Source organism: Euprymna scolopes, chromosome 34 (genome assembly GCF_053919585.1).
Source record: "Euprymna scolopes isolate OS-2025 chromosome 34, ASM5391958v1, whole genome shotgun sequence".
Taxonomy (NCBI): Eukaryota; Metazoa; Mollusca; class Cephalopoda; order Sepiida; family Sepiolidae; genus Euprymna; species Euprymna scolopes.
This window is the reverse complement of record NC_136515.1, coordinates 5,899,791-5,920,246: the sequence shown is the minus strand read 5'-3', so window position 1 is coordinate 5,920,246 and position 20,456 is coordinate 5,899,791. Positions and strand designations below refer to the sequence as shown.

The following is a 20,456-nucleotide window of genomic DNA, read 5'->3' as shown; positions in this document are numbered from 1 at the left end:
AATCAATAAATAATAAATCACTAAATAATCCATCAATAAATAATAAATTAATAAATAATAAATCAATAAATAATAAATCAACTAAAAATAAATCAATAAATAATAAATCAATAAATAATAAATCAATAAAAAATAAAACAATAAATAATACACTAATAAATAATAAAACAATAAATAATAAATCAATAAATAATAAATCAATAAATAATAAATCACTAAATAATAAATCAATGAATAATAAATTAATAAATAATAAATCAATAAATAATAAATCAATAAATAATAAACCAATAAATAATAAATCAATAAATAATAAATCAATGAATAATAAATCAATAAAAAATAAATCAATAAATAATAAAACAATAAATAATAAATCAATAAATAATAAAACAATAAATAATAAATCAATAAATAATAAATCAATAAATAATAAATCAATAAATAATAAATCAATAAATAATAAATCAATAAATAATAAATCAATAAATAATAAATCAATAAATAATAAACCAATAAATAATAAAACAATAAATATTAAAACAATAAATAATAAATCAATAAATAATAAACCAATAAATAATAAATCAATAAATAATAAATCAATAAATAATAAATCAATAAATAATAAAACAATAAATAATAAATCAATAAATAATAAATCAATAAATAATAAATCAATAAATAATAAATCAATAAATAATAAATCAATAAAAAATTTTAGCGTTTTTTTGTATCGTTTTTTTGTATCGTTTTTTGTTTTGTTTTTTTTGTTTGTATCGTTTGTTTTTTGTTTATATCGTTTTTTGTTTGTTTGTATCGCTTTTTTTGTATCGTTTGTTTTATCGTTCTTTTTGTTGTTTTTTGTTTGTATCGTTTTTTTTTGTTTGTATCGCTTTTTTTGTATCGTTTTTTGTATCGTTCTTTTTGTTTTTTTTTTGTTTGTATCGTTTTTTTTGTTTGTATCGCTTTTTTGTATCGTTTTTCGTTTTTTTTGTATCGTTCTTTTTGTTGTTTTTTTGTTTGTATCGTTTTTTTTTGTTTGTATCGTTTTTTTTTTTGTTTGTATCGTTTTTTTGTGTTTTTTGTTTGTATCGTTTTTTTTGTATCGTTTTATTTTACTTACAAGAAATGAACTGTTTAAGAAAAAACATAATACTCGCATGCACACGTCTCAGTTTCTGTATTAATTCAAATATAATATTTATGCGTATTTTATGACCGAGCAACACCGGGCGCTGCTAATATATCTATAAAAGTGAGAATGTGTATCTGAGGACAACTCTCAACCTATATAATCAATGAATTTTTGATCTACAGAGTCGAAATTTGGTATATAGGGTATTCAGACATGTGGAAAAGTTTTTAATCGGTTTCCATCTTCTTTTACACGAAGTAAACTGTTTAGAAAAACATAATATATGTCTCAGATTTGCATTAATCAAAATATAATATTTATGTGTTTTTTACAACCGGACAACGCCGGGCGATCTGCTAGTAATATTATATTGACACATGATAAGGTATTTTATTCGTATTATTTGGATTCTTCAGACTACTGTTCTCATCTGAGGTTATTTTCACAACGTTTCGGTCGATGTAACCTCCAACTTTCTTCAGATGTATCTTGTCAAACTCGGGAATCTGCAGAGAATTTCGAACGGAACCCTTTGTTTAATCCATGGGATAGCATGCTTTTATTCCGTCAGCCATGACCAAGTAGATGTCCTAAGTAATTCGCAGTTATATTTTGAATGTCACCCACATTGAGGATTGAACGGCAAGGACCCGTGGCATAGTAAACAGAGTACTTGGTAAAATTCGGTAGTAAAATTACACTCTTCTGGAAGTTTATGGTTCAATCCTCAGTGCGGGCGACATTCAAAATACAATTACGAATTACTTAGGACTTCTATCCACTCATGACTGATGGAACGAGAGCATGTTACCCCAGTGGATAAATAAATGGTTTCGTTTGTAATTCCGCGCAGATTCCCGAGTCTGACAGAAAGATTCCGGAGTATGACAAAACACACCAAAATTCAAAGGTTATATCGACTGAAATGTTGTGTATATAACATTCAAGATGAGAACATGTGTATATAGCAGGGTTAACGCGGTACGAGTTGAACCTAACTTGTTTGTGTTCAAGTTAAGTGTACAAAGGTCAATGTGTACCGAGGGATTGACAAGCGCTCACGAATCAGATTGGTGCATTTTAGGTGCGAGCTGCGTTAACGGGATTTGACAGCTTCACACACGCCTTAATATTAATAGAGGACGCACGTGCTTTTCTAGTTAGTTCCTCAGTTTCGAGTCATGAGTTCCGTCGGTTGAGTTCTACAGCTGAGTTCGAGGGTCAAGAATGAGGAAAGGAAAAAGACCTAAGGGTCTTTAACACGAAGAAAAAATCTGATCACATGCGAGGAGGGTTTCCTCGTTTGGAGGAATCAACATAAAAGGGGCTATCGAAATATAAACCCCCATCGCATCTGTGTATCAGTTTCATTCCAGGTCCGGGTCCGCGGCATGAGAAGTTCCGGCTAAAATCAAAAAAAGAACAGATACGTTCTTTGTTCCTCCGGTGGATTCTCTTGACTGTATTTTATGTTCGAAGAACTCTCTACGCTCACACAGAACATACAAACGTGTTAACTACGATATAGAATAAACGAGTACCGACCACTACATATATATGTACCTATTTACAATAATAAAAATAAAAATTGTCTCAGTCGTGAAGGATTTTTCCTCAACAGAAAGAGAACGAGAAATAAAAGTGCCGCATTGTGACTACACTTTGAGATATTAAATCTTTATTCATGTTAAAAATACAGTCAAAATCAACGATGAACAAAAAACTTAGGTACATATACTACACATTCATCTTGGCTACGGTCCTTGAGAAGATCGGTGTGGCTGGGGTGACGAGGACGCATGTATATACGCGAGAACTGTAAACAATTATCCAATATTCTGTGTAGATAAAAGCGTTGTGAGCCTGTCTCTGCTTTAATGTTATTTTCATGGTAAATGCTCAGATGAGCGTCAGCCTATGGTTCCCCCCTGGCCAAACTTTCACGATAAACACTCATCTGGAGCTGTGGAACTGCAGCACCCCCAATAATTTCTACTCAATATTATCTAAAAAATAATACGTTTATTTTTTCCTTTCTATGTGATAATATATCATATTAATAATAATAATAATAATAATAATATATATATATATATATATATATATATATATATATATATATATATATATATATATATATATATATATAATCCTGAAGCTTAATGTCGATAACTGTCCCCATATTCATATAAGTATAAAAGTAAAACTTTGCTTGGAGCTGCCAAATTCACAGTTACACATTCTTAGCGAAGTTCGCTTATACGCATGCCCGCTTCAGACGGCGAATGAAAGCTAAATTGGAACTGTCGTTTTAGCAGTTCCAAACGCTCGTGAAAACCGGTGTTTGCGTGTTTTCGCTTATATTATTATTTTTTTAAAAGGCTTGTTTACAAATGTTTTGTTTTTATTATTATTAAAACGTGTAAAGTGTTCTTGTAAATAAATATCCACCTTTAAAAAAATTCTCACACTTTTAAATGCGATTTAAGCAGACAAAAATATACAATATGCGAAACTTTTTTTTTTTTTTAATTAAAAGTGTTCGGGCTTTTTACCCGTAAAGCTACCAACGTAACTAATGTTATTTTTTCACGTACGGCTTATTTTGTTTGTGTTTTTATGTAGTTTGAAATCTATTCATTTTGTGGTAGTTAAACTTTACAGAATAAAAAATATTTACATCTTTTTCTATAGAAAAGCGAAGAAAAATTAATTTTTTAAATACATTTTAGTTAAAAAATGTTTTTAAATGTTGCTCATAGTACAAACATGTAAACTTTTTTATTCTATATTTTATTTATAAAGTAAGTTTAATTATAAACACATTTTTAAATTTTAAATAAAACTGCTATCCAATAAAACCATTTTTAAATGGTAAACTCCTAACTTTACCATCGTGTGCAAGCAAGTAAATTTCAAAGATTTTGTTTTTATGAAAAAATAAATTATTAAAAAATTGTAAATAAAATGTATTTAAAAAAATGTTTTTCGTTTGTTTGCCTGCGGAAAAGCCCATGAAATTTATTTAATCTGTAAAGTTTAAAAGAAATATATTTGTATATTTTTTATTACTCTGTAAAGTGTACACAATTTAAAATAGTATTTTTTTATTAGAATGTTTTTGCGTATTATCCCTTTTTCGACGGCTTATAATGGCAAAGTTAAAAAAATATTTGTATTAAAAAAAGACAATTTTAATGGCAAGCTTATTTTGTTATCCGCCTATTTTTAATTAACAACAAGCTTTTTATAAATAAAAACGTTTTTAAATAGTAACACTATTTTCGTTAATAAAAAATCTGTTATCTAAAAGTTATAAAAGTACGATTCAACTCAGTTAGAACTTCCAGTTCAGTTGAATCGCAAAAAGAGGATCACATAAACATTGTATTCCTTCTACCCTAATTAATATTCTACTAATAGACTGCCTAGTACTTACCTTTCCCAACACAATTGATATAAAAGAATTTAACCATGGCCTCCTTGCATCCCCAAGAAATAACTTCTGTGACGGTAAGTGAACTTAAACAGATTGAGTTTTCACAGCTGCCTCTCCATGATAAAGTTGAAATTAAGAAAAGAGGCCGTTCAATGCCTGATATTCAAATATCTCAGACAGGCATTAGCAACAACAAAGTGTATATTCGTAGCTTTAATTCTGACTGGTACCAACGGAAAAGTTGGCTTTGCGGCTGTGAACTAAAAAAGGCATTGTTCTGCTTTCCTTGTTTGTTGTTTGGGGGTGATGTAACGTGGGCAAAAGATGGTTTCAGAACTATTAGCAAAATGAACGATAGAACTGAAAAGCATGAGAAGTCAAAGAAGCACGTTGACAATGTAGTTTCCCTATAAATTTTGGGGACCGTAAATATTAAAGAAAAACTTAGTGAGGCCTACAGACTTTCAATCAATCATCATGACATGAATGTTAAGGAGAACCGTGAAATTTTATCTAAAATAATAGATTGTATTTTCTTTTGTGGGAACTTTGAAACTCCCTTACGAGGACATGATGAAAAAGATGATTCAGTAAATCCAGGTGTATTTAGAGGATTAATAAATTTTGCATCTAAATTAGATCCAGATTTAAAGAATCACTTAGTAACCAGTAGTGTCTTCAAAGGTGTTTCCAAGACCATTCAGAATGACATACTTGACTGTCTTTTACAAATATACCGTGATGAAATAAGGGCAGAAATTAGCAAAGCTTCCTTTGTAGCTGTCATGGCTGACGATACAACAGATGTGTCTGAACATACACAAATGATCATTGTTTTACGGTACGTCTTGGATGGAAAAAATACTTGAATGCTTTTGGGGATTCTTTATTCCAGAAAACCAAACCGCTGATGGAATATCAAAATGTATTCTACAACAATTGGATATAATCCTTCAAGGGAATCGCCAAAAACTGATAGCTCAGACATTTGATGGTGCAAATGTCATGAAAGACAAAAAAGCTGGTGTTCAGACGAAAATAAAAGCAGTTTATAGTAATGCACATTTCACTCACTGTTATGTGCATCAACTTAATTTAATAATGAGGAATGCAGCGAGCATTAGACGAAATGCTAGAATATTTATCTCTAACATTTTGGCTATTCTGACTTTCTTTTCTAGATCACCACAGCGTCTGTCCATTCTCAAGAAGCATATGGATGTAAGCATTCCACGTCCATCCGCCACAAGGTGGAACTTTAACATACGGACCATAAATAGAGTTCATGAAAATGTTCAAGCATTAAAAAACTGTCTCACTGAAATTCAGTCAACATCATATGTAGATGAAACCGTTGCAGAAGCGACAGGAATTCTGAAATATTTGAACGACGAAAATTTCATATTTTGGTTAGAGCTATTTCATCAAATTATGTCTCATGTTGAAATTATTTATAATCAAATGCAATCTCGGGAAATTAGCATATATAAAGTCAATGAATACATAGAAAATTTCAAAACTGCTATTTTAGAGATAAGAAACTCCAAATACTGTGAAAATCCTTCACAAACACTCAAGGCCGAAGCTAAAGAACTGTGTGACTATATATCTGTTGATATAACGGACAGATATTCTTCAACTAAACATTTGATACTTGCTAAATTGTTTAACATACAAACGTGTTAACTACGATATAGAATAAACGAGTACCGACCACTACATATATATGTACCTATTTACAATGCCTCCCCACGGGACAGAGTTAGACACCAGGGTCGTTTTTTAACGTGGAGAAAAGGTACAAAAATAAAAATTGTCTCAGTCGTGAAGGATTTTTCTCAACAGAAAGAGAACGAGAAATAAAGGTGCCGCATCTGATGAACAGATACTACACTTTGAGATATTAAATCTTTATTCATGTTAAAAATACAGTCAAAATCAACGATAAACAAAAAACTTAGGCACATATACTACACATTCATCTTGGCTAAAAGGCCAAAGATACGGTCCTTGAGAAGATCAGTGTGGCTGGGGTGACGAGGGCGCATGTATATACGCGAGAACTGTAAACAATTATCCAATATTCTGTGTAGATAAAAGCGTTGTGAGTCTGTCTCTGCTTTAATGTTATTTTCATGGTAAATGCTCAGATGAGCGTCAGTCTATGGTTCCCTCCTGGCCAAACTTTCACGATAAACACTCATCTAGCCAAAACCACTATCAATAATTTCCCACACTCTTTATCTGTGCCTAAACCTAAATGTAGATTCCATGAATAAAGCTTCTTTCTTAGAACTGCACCTCTGTGAAACACTATTCCGATTGCCTGCTTTCAAGCTGACTACAATCTGATTGTCTTCAAGTCCCACGTAAACAAATTCTTGAGGAACCGTCCCCCTAAGTAATCCAATTTACAAAATTCCCACTACTTATGTTTACGACGCAATAATCACATTGACTAATGTATACCCTTAACCCCTATCCACCAGTGGCCTCCGGGCCTTGATAAATGGTGATTTCTGTGTAAAAATATCAATATATATATAGCTATATAATCATGAAATTCAAATGACATTGTAACGGGTGTTGTAACCAAACAACCGATTTTAGACTTCCGGTTGCGCATGCGTACATAAACAAATAACGCGACAACAAAACGTATATATATGAATATATTCATATGTATACACGTATATATAGATATATATATACATATATATATCTATATATACATATATATATATATATACATATATATATACATATATATACATATATATAGATATATATACATATATATAGATATATATATACATATATATAGATATATATAGATATATATACATATATATAGATATATAGGCCCTGTCGGTGGGGCATTAGAATACGCCGACTGCCCCCCTGCAGAGGGTAAAAGTCCCTTACTGGGGGTCCTGGATATGACCTTAAACTATATCCAGTGGTGAGGTCCCAGATTGTGGGCTTTGGGGAGTGTGGAGCCACACTTTAATTACCATTGCTCCCAGGTCCACTCTGACCCGGAGTGGTAGTACCTGTTAGGGTCCCAACTATGGGTTAAATAGAAACCGACGTGAAAACAACAAATATACTCTATTAAAAAAAATTTTCTTCAAAATCTTTGGATTCGGCATTAAATAACCCGAAAAGGGTTGATATGCCGTAAAACAAAAACAACCAACCAACATATATAGATATATATACATATATATAGATATATATACATATATATAGATATATATACATATATATAGATATATATACATATATATAGATATATATATATATACATATATATATAGATATATATGCATATATAGAGAGATATATATGCAGATATATATAGATATATATACATATATATATAGATATACATATATATAGATATATATATACATATATATAGATATATATATAGATATATATACATATATATAGATATATATACATAAGATAAACATATATAGATATATATATACATATATAGTTATATATACATATATATATAGATATATATACATATATATATAGATATATATACATATATATAAAGATATATATATATAGATAGATATATATATACATATATAGAGATATATATATATACATATATATAGATATATATACAGATATATATAGATATATATAGATATATATACATATAGAGAGAGATATATATAGATATATATACATATATATATAGATATATACACACATATATATAGATATATACATATATATATATACATATATATATAGATATGTATACATAGGTATACATATATAGATATATATATACATATATAGATATATATACATATATATATATACATTTATATATACATATATATAGATATATATATACATATATATATACATATATACATATATACATATATATATGCATATATATAGATATATATACATACATATATACATATATATGCATATATATAGATATATACATATATACACATATCTATATAAACATATATACTTATGTATATACATATATGCATATATATACATGATGATTGCAACGTCTTGTCAGACGAGAGCCACTCCCTCAGACACTGAAATTCATGAGCCCGAAAAATGACATATAGTCCTGCCAGAGAATTCACATACTCAAGCAGACATGACACTAAAGACGGTCATTGTTATACATACATATATATACACTCACACACACATATACATGCGTACATACACAATACACAATACGCACACATACATATACATACACACACATGCAAACATAAACAAGACGATCATTGGTATACATACATATATATGCATGATGATAGCAACGTCTTATCTTATCAGACGAGTGCCACTCCCTTAGGCACTGAAAGTTCATGAGTCGAAAATGACTTTAGTCCTGCGGCAAAATTCACACGCTCAGACATGGCACTGAAGACGGTCACTAGTATACATACAAACATACATACACATACATATAACACACATATATGCATACATTTATACACAATACATAGTACACATACATCAACATACACAAGACAAGTCAATGGCATACATACATATACATATATAAATGCAAATATACATATATACACATACACACATACCTATCTGTAAACATTCACACACATATACATACACAATGCATAACACGCATACATACATATACATAAACACACATGTACACACACACATATATACATATACACACATGTACACATATGCACATATATATATACATACACATACATAAATATGCACACATACACAAACATGCACATACATACATACACATACACACACATACACACACATGCATATATACAGATACATACAAAAAATATATATCCATAAATACATGCACACACATACATATATACATATACACATATACATAGATATACACATAGATATACGCACATATACATACACCTGTACATGAACATACATACACCTATGCATACATATATACATATGATGATGGCAGATCAATTATTACTTGCTTCCAGCATTTCAGGCCTACACGCGTCACAACTTTTCCATGGCTGAGGGAGTATCTATACACAGATGATGTTACAGAGTTTTAGCTTTATACGACAGCTAAATCTCTCTCTTGGTTCAAAATGTTGACATCTAGCAACAAGCAAGAGCAAGATAGCCAGCAACAAGTCAAACTGCAGACCAGCTTAATGCGGGTACTGGTCTCCCGCTTTATGTTACTTTTGTTTTGTTTTTTTTTTAATCTAAGATTTGCTTCTCCTGGAGTGGTCGCCTTCACCACAGCCTGCGGGAGCCCTCTCCACCCCACATACACATGACAATAAAAACATGCATACATACAGATGTACGCCAACATATGTATGCATGTGCACACATATGCAACCATAATCATGTAGAGGCACACATATATGCACACACATACACATGCCTATACATACGTACACACACAAACACATGTAAAATACACATAAAGGAACATTCCAAAAGTCATACGTAAAACAACAATCCAATTGATATGAAATTACAGACGCTTGGATTTTTTTTTTAAAGTGTTGTTTTAGACTAACACATATGCAATACATGTTGATTATTTTGATGATGATGATGACAAATTCACTCATAAGTTTCCAAATAACTGAATGTACGACTCGACAAGAAAACAACAGTCCAATTGATATGAAATTACAGACGCTTGGATTTTTTTTTAAAGTGTTGTTTTAGACTAACACATATGCAATACATGTTGATTAATTTGATGATGATGATGATGATGATGTCATCATATATATGCATATATATACATATATGCAAATATATACATATACGTATATATATACATATATACATATATATACATATATGCATATATATATACATATATACATATATGCATATATATACATATATAAATATATATACATATATGCATGTATACATATATGCATATATATGCATATATGTATGCATATATGCATATATATACACATATATATATATACATATATGCATCTATATCTACATATATACATATACATACATATATATATATATATGCATATATATATACATATATACATATATATATATATATATATACATATATATACATATATATATATACATGTATACATATATATACATATATATACATATATATATACATATACATGTATACATATATATACATATATACATATATATATAAATATATGTATATATATATACATACATGTATATACACACACACACACACACACACACACATATATATATATATATATATATATATATATATATGTATATATATATATATATATATATATATATGTATATATATACACACTAGCATTTGGGCCAGGCGTTGCTCGGGTGTTTTTAGGTGTATGTTGATCAAAAAGAAAACGGTCAATTTTTTTTAAATTTGACCTTATTATGGTCCCTTAACATTTATTGTTTAGGGCTCAAATAAAGTTATTAAGTTAGATCCATCTACAAGGAATCTATATCTACAATTTCACGTGTTTAGACCTAAAATTTCAGGAGGAGTTCGGTGGGGTTCTCAAAGGTCATATCGTTGAACTTTTAATCCTTAATCGCCAAATTTCTCTCCGAAAATCAATCCCAGCGATTTTCCCAAATCTCAGTACCCTGTATATCATATTTCGAATCTGTAGGCTTAAAATTGACAGAGTTATTGCGTAGAGAAATGTACACAGACACACACACAGACACTTTCACTTTTATATATATGCATACATATACATACATCTATATGTACATATATACAACCATATATATATACATACATATATACATATATATACTCATACATACATATACACATACATATATATACATATATATATGCATATATATACATACATATATGCATATATATACATACATATATATACACATACATATATATACATATATATATGCATATATATACATACATATATATACATATATATACATATATATATGCATATATATACATACATTTATACACATACATATATATACATATATATACACATATATATATATGCATATGTATATGCATATATATATATGCATACGCATATATATGTGCATATATATGCATGTATATATATGCATGTATATATATATGCATGTATATATATGCATGTATATATATGCATGTATATATACATGCATATATATACATATATATACATGCATATATATACATATATATATATATACATGCATATATATACATATATATATATACATGCATATATATACATATATATATACATGCATATATATACATATATATATACATGCATATATATACATATATATATACATGCATACATATACATATACACATATATATGCATATATATACATATATATATATACATGCATATATATACATATATATATCCATGCATATATATAAATGCATATATATACATATATATATACATGCATATATATATACACACATATATATATATATATATATATATATACATGCATGCATATGTATACATACATTGGACATCAGTGAGATATTGAAAATCAAAGTCAGAAATAATTAATTAATCAGAAGTCATATAGCAACGGAAATTGGAGAGAAGGGTATAAAAATTTAGATCCAAATTGCGCGGTAAAATCCATTGTGACTGTTCTTTAAAGCAATGAGGTAATAAGATCCAAGCTGTATATTTTGTAATCCACATAACTCAAACATTTCACTTCAAAAAAGGTACTTTAAATTCATTGAATCACTATAATTTATACATATATATATATATATATATATATATATATATATATATATATATATATATATATATATATATCCAGTAGAGTTTAGTTTCCTAGAAGTACATCCAATGAAACAACATGTGTCTACCAAAAAGTGCTCAATGAGTGAACAGAGCAGGTATATTAAATTTATTTGGTATTTGGTTGAAATATCAGTTTTCGACGGTAATTCTTGGCCTGAAGACGTAATCCTCCAACGCGGGTGATTACAGAAACATGTATGCACATATGTAGCCATTAATGTTTGTATAAATAAATGTAATATATATATGTGTGTGTGTGTGTGTGTGTGTGTGTGTGTGTGTGTGTGTGTGTGTGTGTGTGTGTGTGTGTGTGTGTGTGTGTGAATATATTCATGTCCAATCTCTCTGAACATTCACACGACTAAGGCATAAATATAGCAGCATCAACACTTCTGTCTAGTGAGTGTTATACACATCGTAATATATAGAAACTACTTTACAAAGAATTAGATCTCCCTTACCTATATAACAAGTAGTTTGAAGAATCCAAATGGCGCAAACAATCAATGCTCAAACAAAGAAAGATCAAAAACGTAAAGTAGTTCGTATCTACTCACCTCGATGTAATCGAATTTCCTGTTCATCCCTTGAATCATGTAGACAATGTATGAGCGAGCTCCATCTCCATCCGCATCAAACACGCGTCTGTACTGCCCATCGGGATCCTTCAGTTCCACCTTCTTAAAAATCCGTATAACTTCTGAGAATTTCTGGAAAAGTCTCGGACACACTTCCAGCTTGTCGCATAGTTGACTAATAGACATATTCAAACCGACTGCTGCGGCGTAAACGGATTGGATGACCATAGAGGCCCATTGATTTTGTTCTCCCACGTAGTTCAATGTTAAATTCGGCGGGCATGCTTTTCCACTCTCTTGGTTTAAACTTCCAGGCATGTAGCATTTACTTTCCATCGCCGCAACAGTCCAAGGATTATTCTTGTCCAGATTAAGTTCTGTCCGTTTCCGATAATTTTCAAATTCACGATCGGGATGTATATCAATACCAAGTGTAAGGGAACCGTGGAACTTCTCGGCAAGACTATCAAGCCTTAGGTAACGTCCCCAGGCTTCCGATCCAAGAAACGTAAATTCTCTTTCCTTCATATGCGTTCCAAGGTAACTCATGACATTCCTAAGCATTGCAGAGTTCAAAAACACAATGACGACCTTAGCATCGGGTCGACGTTTTAGGTTCGTCAGCAGATAATCCGGATCGTCATCTTTCGCGAACGACAGGCTTTGCGTAACACACACTTCGGCATCTTTTGCCTTGGAAATCAACTCTCTCTGGGCCGACCGGCCGTACGCATTGTCGGCATAGATCAAAGACACGTAGCGCCATTTCATGTGAACACAGATGTCGATAATAACTGAGATTTGTTGACTGTCCGACGGCGTGAGTCGTAGAAAGTGAGGGTATTCCAAGATCAGGGGACCCCGAAATACGGAACTGGTCGAAGCATAGCTGATCTGAACCGTGTTCAAGGCATCCATGAGTTGCAAGATGCGAATGCTCACCTCCGACGTGAGCCCGCCGATATAGACGAAGGTTTTCGCTATTAACTCTGTACAGTTCCGTATCTTTCGGCAAATTCTGGCCGAACCATTCAAAAACGATAACAACGCCTTAAATGTCGGTATTTGTTGGTTGCAAGAGTCCATGACGATGATGCCTAGCTTCTTGTTGGGGAAAAGGTCTTTGTATAGCTTCTTCTGGTTCAGCGTATCCACTGCATAAAACATGGCCTCGGCTAGTTGGCTACCTTTAAATTTGGATGTGAGATCATGAGAGCGACAGCTCCTAGCATCATCGCTGGTTCGTACAGGGACGATCCCGAACAGCATAATATCGCCTTCCTTATAGATAAAGGTCGGAATATCTTTCTTGCAGTTGTGACCGGGCCTGCAGACCCCCCGAAGTTCTAAATCTTTAACTGCCGTTTCGTTTAATACCAGTCTTTTTCCATTGTATTCTCCAACCTAAGAAAAATGAAGAAAAAAAATAAATAATAGTTAAAATTTTATTGCGGTGGTTGTGTTAGATATACTGCACAAGTTAACCCACTAGTCTATAAGATGGTTAGTTGAGCAGTTTTACTAATTATATGCGGTAAATGTAGGCGTGACAAGTCGAGGAACGGCAAATTAAGGCACGACAAAGCACGATAATTGATCCCGCTGATTCTGAATGGGTGTTATGTTTAGGCACGACAAATTTAGTCACGAAAAATTAAGGCACAAAAAATTATGGCACGACAAATTTAGACATGACAAAGCACGATAACTTCTCCCACTGATTCTCTCTGCGTGTGATATTTAGCCATGAAAAATTTAGTCACGAAAATTTAAGGCACAAAAATTAAGGCACAAAAATTAAAGCACGACAAATTTAGGCATAACAAATTGTTCCTGCTGTTTTTTTTTTCGTTAATAATGTTTTTAAAAAATGAACATGTTTATTTTGCAAAGAGTTGCGCTTGAAAGCCATGACAATGCAGTCTTGTAGACAAACATCGTCAGACGCCGTGAGAACATTCTCACACAGTTCCAGTAAATACGTTAAATCATGCTAGAATTAGCCTCACAGAATAAAAATTGCATCACTTTAACCTTTTTAAAATGTTATTACTGCTTTCACAGGCAAGGTAAAAAAGAATAATGACAATATTTATTTATAAATAGCGGCTGCGCCGCGTCGGTGCACACAACGCCAAGTCAAATACAAAATCGAGTACACTAAACATCAAGTACACGCAACATCGTCTTACCATCAACGCTGTGAACTCGGTGTATGGGAAATTCCCATATGCACAAAACAAAATCACTGAAAAAACAAAAATACCCTAAGGGTAAGGATAATGAGTAAACGTTGGATAAAATTATGGTTAAAATTATTACGAACTTACCAGGATTCGAACCTGAAATCTTCTGATCGGTAGTCAGACGTGTTATCCATTGCGCCACAAGTCCTGTCTGTACGCTGAAAGATGTTACCGCGATTGTATACAGACAGTGCTATTTTCCGTTGACATGGGCAGGTAACATTTTCGACAATTGCACAAAACGGCCCAACAACCCTTATTTCGGTTTTTTTGTGTGACTCGGCGTTGTTCGTTATGAGCCATATATAGATCAGGACAATCTAGGAACTCACTACTTTCAGGGAAAAAAAGAATTTTTCAATTCGGTGCATCCGTTCGAAAGTTTTATTGGTATATATTCACACACACATAAATAAATAAACACTTAGAATTTTATTAATAGTATAGATGACAATATTATTATTTTAAACCAACGTATTTGTGTACTATGGCGAAATTGGTATAAATTCTAAAAAAAATTGTAAAATGATCCAGTAGATGTGCTAGATGTAGTTTTAATTTTTTTAAAGAATCATTCACAATGACGTTCTAAAATGCATTCGTTTCTGTAGCAGAAGTAGCAATAACTAAAATGAGGGGAAAAAGAGCTCACCTCGGGTACGTCTGTTGTGTCACCGGTTGGGGGGAAAAGAGAATTCCAAGATGGCGTTCGGGGGTTTTTATTAGCGTTTACCCCATGCAACTCTCGGAAAATCACGTTTCTTTCTCATGTGATTATGCAAATAGATAATTCCCGGCCACTATAAAAGCAGGAGGCTAGAGACGAGTTGGCAGTGTCCTGCAAATTGTGTGTGTGGGTGTTTCTGGCGATTGGAGTGTGTCTTCTTTTACCACGGTTATCACGGACAGGAATTCCCTCTCTTCTGGAGGTGGGCGATATTGACTATTTTGAAGTTGCACTGTTGCTGACAGAACATTTATTTTTTTTTGCCTACTACATTTTTGTTTCAAGCTATTTCGGCACGAATATGGCGAAGGTGCGGATAAGCAGTGATATTATCAAGCCGTTCTCTGGCGAGGGAGACGTTGTAGCGTGGCTGAAAAAAGTGAGACTTGTCGCACAACTTCAGCAGGTGGATGATGTAGCGAGTCTGCTACCTTTATACCTGGAAGGCGATGCGCTGGCCCTCTACATGGAAATGGAGGAGGACGCTCAAAAGAAAATAGACCAGATTGAGGCTCGATTAAAGGAGGCATTTACTGATGACGCGTTTGCAGCATATAGAAAAATAACTATGGTTAGATGGGCTGATGAACGTGTGGATGTGTACGCCAACAAAATCAGGCAGTTGGTTGGATTGGCCAGATTCACAGGAGAAAGCTTAGAGAGACTCACAAAATTAATTTTTGTCACTGGATTCCCTGACACCACCTCAATTGCTCTTCAACAGGTGCCGAACATCAAAGCCCTGACCATGGGGGAGCTAATGTCGAGAGCGAGAATTTTGACGACGACTGGCGAACAAAATCAGGATGTGGTTGCGGCCACACGCTCACCCAACAACAGGGCCCAGAATAATCCTGTTAACGTGACCTGTTTCAAATGCAATGTTAAAGGCCACCTTGCAAGGGACTGTCGAAAACGTGGAACACGGTGTTACCGTTGCGGTGAGAGTGGACACTGGGCTCGGAACTGCTCGGGAAACGAGCAAGGGGAGGACGCATAAGCGCCAGTCTCCTTCCCAACCAAGATGTGAACACGACGCTCCCGGTGATAAGCATCCATGTTGACGGGACGCGATGTTTGGCGCTTATTGATACAGGATGCTCCAGGACAATTTTACATGCAGACCGGTGCCGGTCTTGGAGAAAAACAAACGTAAATGTCAACACAATTGGTGGAATGTCCCATGCGTGCTGCGGTGTTGGAACGGTCTCTGTATCCACTGATGAAGGTGTGTCTGCCAGAGTCGATGTGTTGGTGGTGCATAGCAAGCCACTGGGATTTGACTTGCTTCTAGGGATCGATGCCATAAAAGCTCTAGGAGGTGTCGTTGTCAAGCCTACAGGATCAGTGCGGCTGGGCGCCAGGAAAAGTTTATTAAATGCGCAGCCATTTCTATCGATGAACCAGATTTCACTGCTACCTTTGACCATCAAAGCCGAACGTGGACCGCATCGTGGAAATGGTCTGTGGACCACCCCCCTGAAAGGTTGCATAATCGAGTGTCAGAGTACCCAGTGCCAGCAGAAATTCGTGAAGAATACACGCAGGAGCTTCACACCTGGATAGATAATGGTTGGCTCGTGCCATACCCAGAGGATAAATTGGGACCCCCCCAAAGGTCTAATTCCCCTGATGGCTGTGATACAGCAGAACAAAGCCAAAGTGCGCCCGGTGATGGACTACCGGGAGCTAAATCATTACGTAGACACATTTACGGCCAACGCAGATGTTTGTGCGGCTAAGCTGCGTGAGTGGAGACAAAAAGGTGCTAACGTGTCTCTACTGGACCTCAGAAGAGCATACCTACAAGTCCGGGTCCATGAGACACTGTGGCCATACCAGACTGTGGAAATCGATGGGAAAAAATACTGTCTGACCCGTCTGGGGTTTGGTTTGAATGTGGCTCCCTTGATAATGAGAGCAATTGTCAGCGAAGTACTATCTCAGGAAGAAGTTATAAGCCACGCAGCATCTGCTTACATTGATGACATTTTTGTCAATGAAGACGTGGTGCCCGCGACCCGTGTGAGAGAACACCTCGCGCAGTTCGGGTTGGAGTGCAAGAACCCGGAGCAGTTGAAGGACGGTGCACGGGTGTTGGGATTGGCAGTCAGGATGGAACGCAATGAACTGCGGTGGAAGCGAGGAAATGCAATTCCGGAGGCTCCCAGTATTGTTACGCAACGAACAATCTTTTCCCTGTGTGGTCGACTTGTCGGGCACTTTCCGGTGTGCGGTTGGCTTCGTGTGGCTTGCGGAATACTCAGAAGGAGAGTAAGTTCGGTAACAAAGGGCTGGGATGATGAAGCAAGGGACGCCGTACTACATCGTATGATGCTCGAAACCTTAAAATCTGCGCAGCAGAACGATCCGGCACATGGAAATTGGTGTGTGGACGGCAAAGAGCTGAATGTATGGGTCGATGCTAGCTCCCTAGCAATTGGGGCAGCTTGGAGATGTGTGAAACTGTGTTGGAAGATGCATGTTGGCTGCGACCTGAAGATGACTCTCAACATATCAACTTGGCTGAACTGGATGCCGTATTGAAAGGCATCAATTTGGCTTTCCAGTGGCAGAGCAAGGTGCTACACATAAAGACAGATTCTGTTTGCGTATACCATTGGGTTTCGGACACGCTAACTGGAAAGGCGCGAGTATGCACCAAAGCAGCAAGCGAGATGCTTATTAGGAGGCGATTAAGCACTCTTAAGGAGCTCGTGAAAGAGTATGGGCTGACAGTGGATGTGACGCTGGTTCCATCAGCACGAAACATTGCTGACCGACTGACACGAGTGCCACAGCGGTGGTTTGAGGCAATGAAAAAGAAAAGCGGTCTTGACCCAGTGATAGGCGCGGTCCACACAGACGAGCTGGATGAAAGTCAAATCATGGCTATTCACAAAGATAGTGGACATCCGGGGGTGCGACGCACTACCTACTTTGTCAGGAGAAGATGTCCAACCACGACAAAAGCAACTGTCAGAACGGTCATACAGAAATGCGAGGAATGTCAGTCCATTGACCCAGCGCCAGTCAGGTGGGAAAAGGGAAAGCTGGAAGTTAACGAGAATTGGCAGAGAATTGGAATGGATATCACGCATTATGGCACCTTCCATTTTTTAACTTTAACAGACTGTGGTCCATCGCGTTTCTCCATTTGGAGGAAATTGGCAAGGCAGGACTCGGCAAGCGTGATTCATCAGTTGGAGGCAGTGTTCCTCAAGCGTGGCGCGCCGCATGAACTCCTTTTAGACAATGACACAGCTTTCTGCAGCAATATGTTCCAAGAATTTGCATGTAAATGGGGAGTTCACTTGCGATTCCGTTGTGCATACACTCCAGCCGGGAATGGCATAGCGGAGCGATGTCACCGTACAGTGAAACGAATAGCGGCTAGAATGTGTTGTCCCATACAGGAGGCTGTCTACTGGTATAACATCACACCAAGAGACGACACATCTCCCTCCACTGCGCCTGCCAACAGGATTTATCAATACGAAGTTCGAGTAAAGGAGACCAATCTCGCAACTGCGTCCCCAGGTCCCAAGAACAGCTTTTACCAGGTTGGAGATCGCGTATGGGTCAAAAGACCGCAAAATCGATGTACCACGAGGTTCGGCAAGGGTGAGGTGACCAAGGTGATCAGCCCTCAGTCGATTTTGGTGGACGGTGTGCCTCGTCACGTGAAGGATTTGCGCCCTCGCCATTATGTTGTTAGATCGGAGGAAGAGGGAGACTCAGACAGTATGATGTCTTCTGAAAAGACAGAGAGTATGATGCAGGACGACGGAGAGGATTTTGAGCCATATAATGTACATACTGAAGAAGCGGAGGAAGGACCACCCGTCTTGCCTTTACGAAGGAGTACCCGACAGAGGCGAATACTGCCCCCCTGCCCTGATTCTGAAACACCGCCTATGGAGCAGACTGGTGGCAATAATGGCGATGAGGAGGATGGCAGGGAGGAAGTGCTGCCTCCGGTTCTTCGGAGAAGTACCAGACAGAGACGACTGTCCCCCTGCCCCATTTGTGATCATGAGATCAGGGGGGAGTGTAGCAGAAGTAGCAATAACTAAAATGAGGGGAAAAAGAGCTCACCTCGGGTACGTCTGTTGTGTCACCGGTTGGGGGAAAAGAGAATTCCAAGATGGCGTCCGGGGGTTTTTATTAGCGTTTACCCCATGCAACTCTTGGAAAATCACGTTTCTGTCTCATGTGATTATGCAAATGGATAATTCCCGGCCACTATAAAAGCAGGAGGCTAGAGACGAGTCGGCAGTGTCCTGCAAATTGTGTGTGTGGGTGTTTCTGGCGATTGGAGTGTGTCTTCTTTTACCACGGTTATCACAGACAGGAATTCCCTCTCTTCTGGAGGTGGGCGATATTGACTATTTTGAAGTTGTACTGTTGCTGACAGAACATTTATTTTTTTTTGCCTACTACATTTTTGTTTCAGTTTCAAAATGGCGAACTCTTAATTTGTCAGTTTAAGTAAAGGG

The 20,456-nt window shown here is 35.1% G+C and overlaps 1 protein-coding gene across 1 annotated transcript in view; it reads right to left on the bottom strand.

Annotated features, from left to right (window-relative positions):
* LOC145259103 (uncharacterized) overlaps positions 1–20,456 on the bottom strand; it is a 185,365-nt gene that overhangs the window by 47,749 nt on the left and 117,160 nt on the right. Inside the window, exon 6 of the mRNA XM_080116758.1 lies at positions 12,964–14,388. Coding sequence (XP_079972884.1) covers positions 12,964–14,388 — 1,425 coding nt within the window. The remainder of the gene's footprint in view (positions 1–12,963; positions 14,389–20,456) is intronic.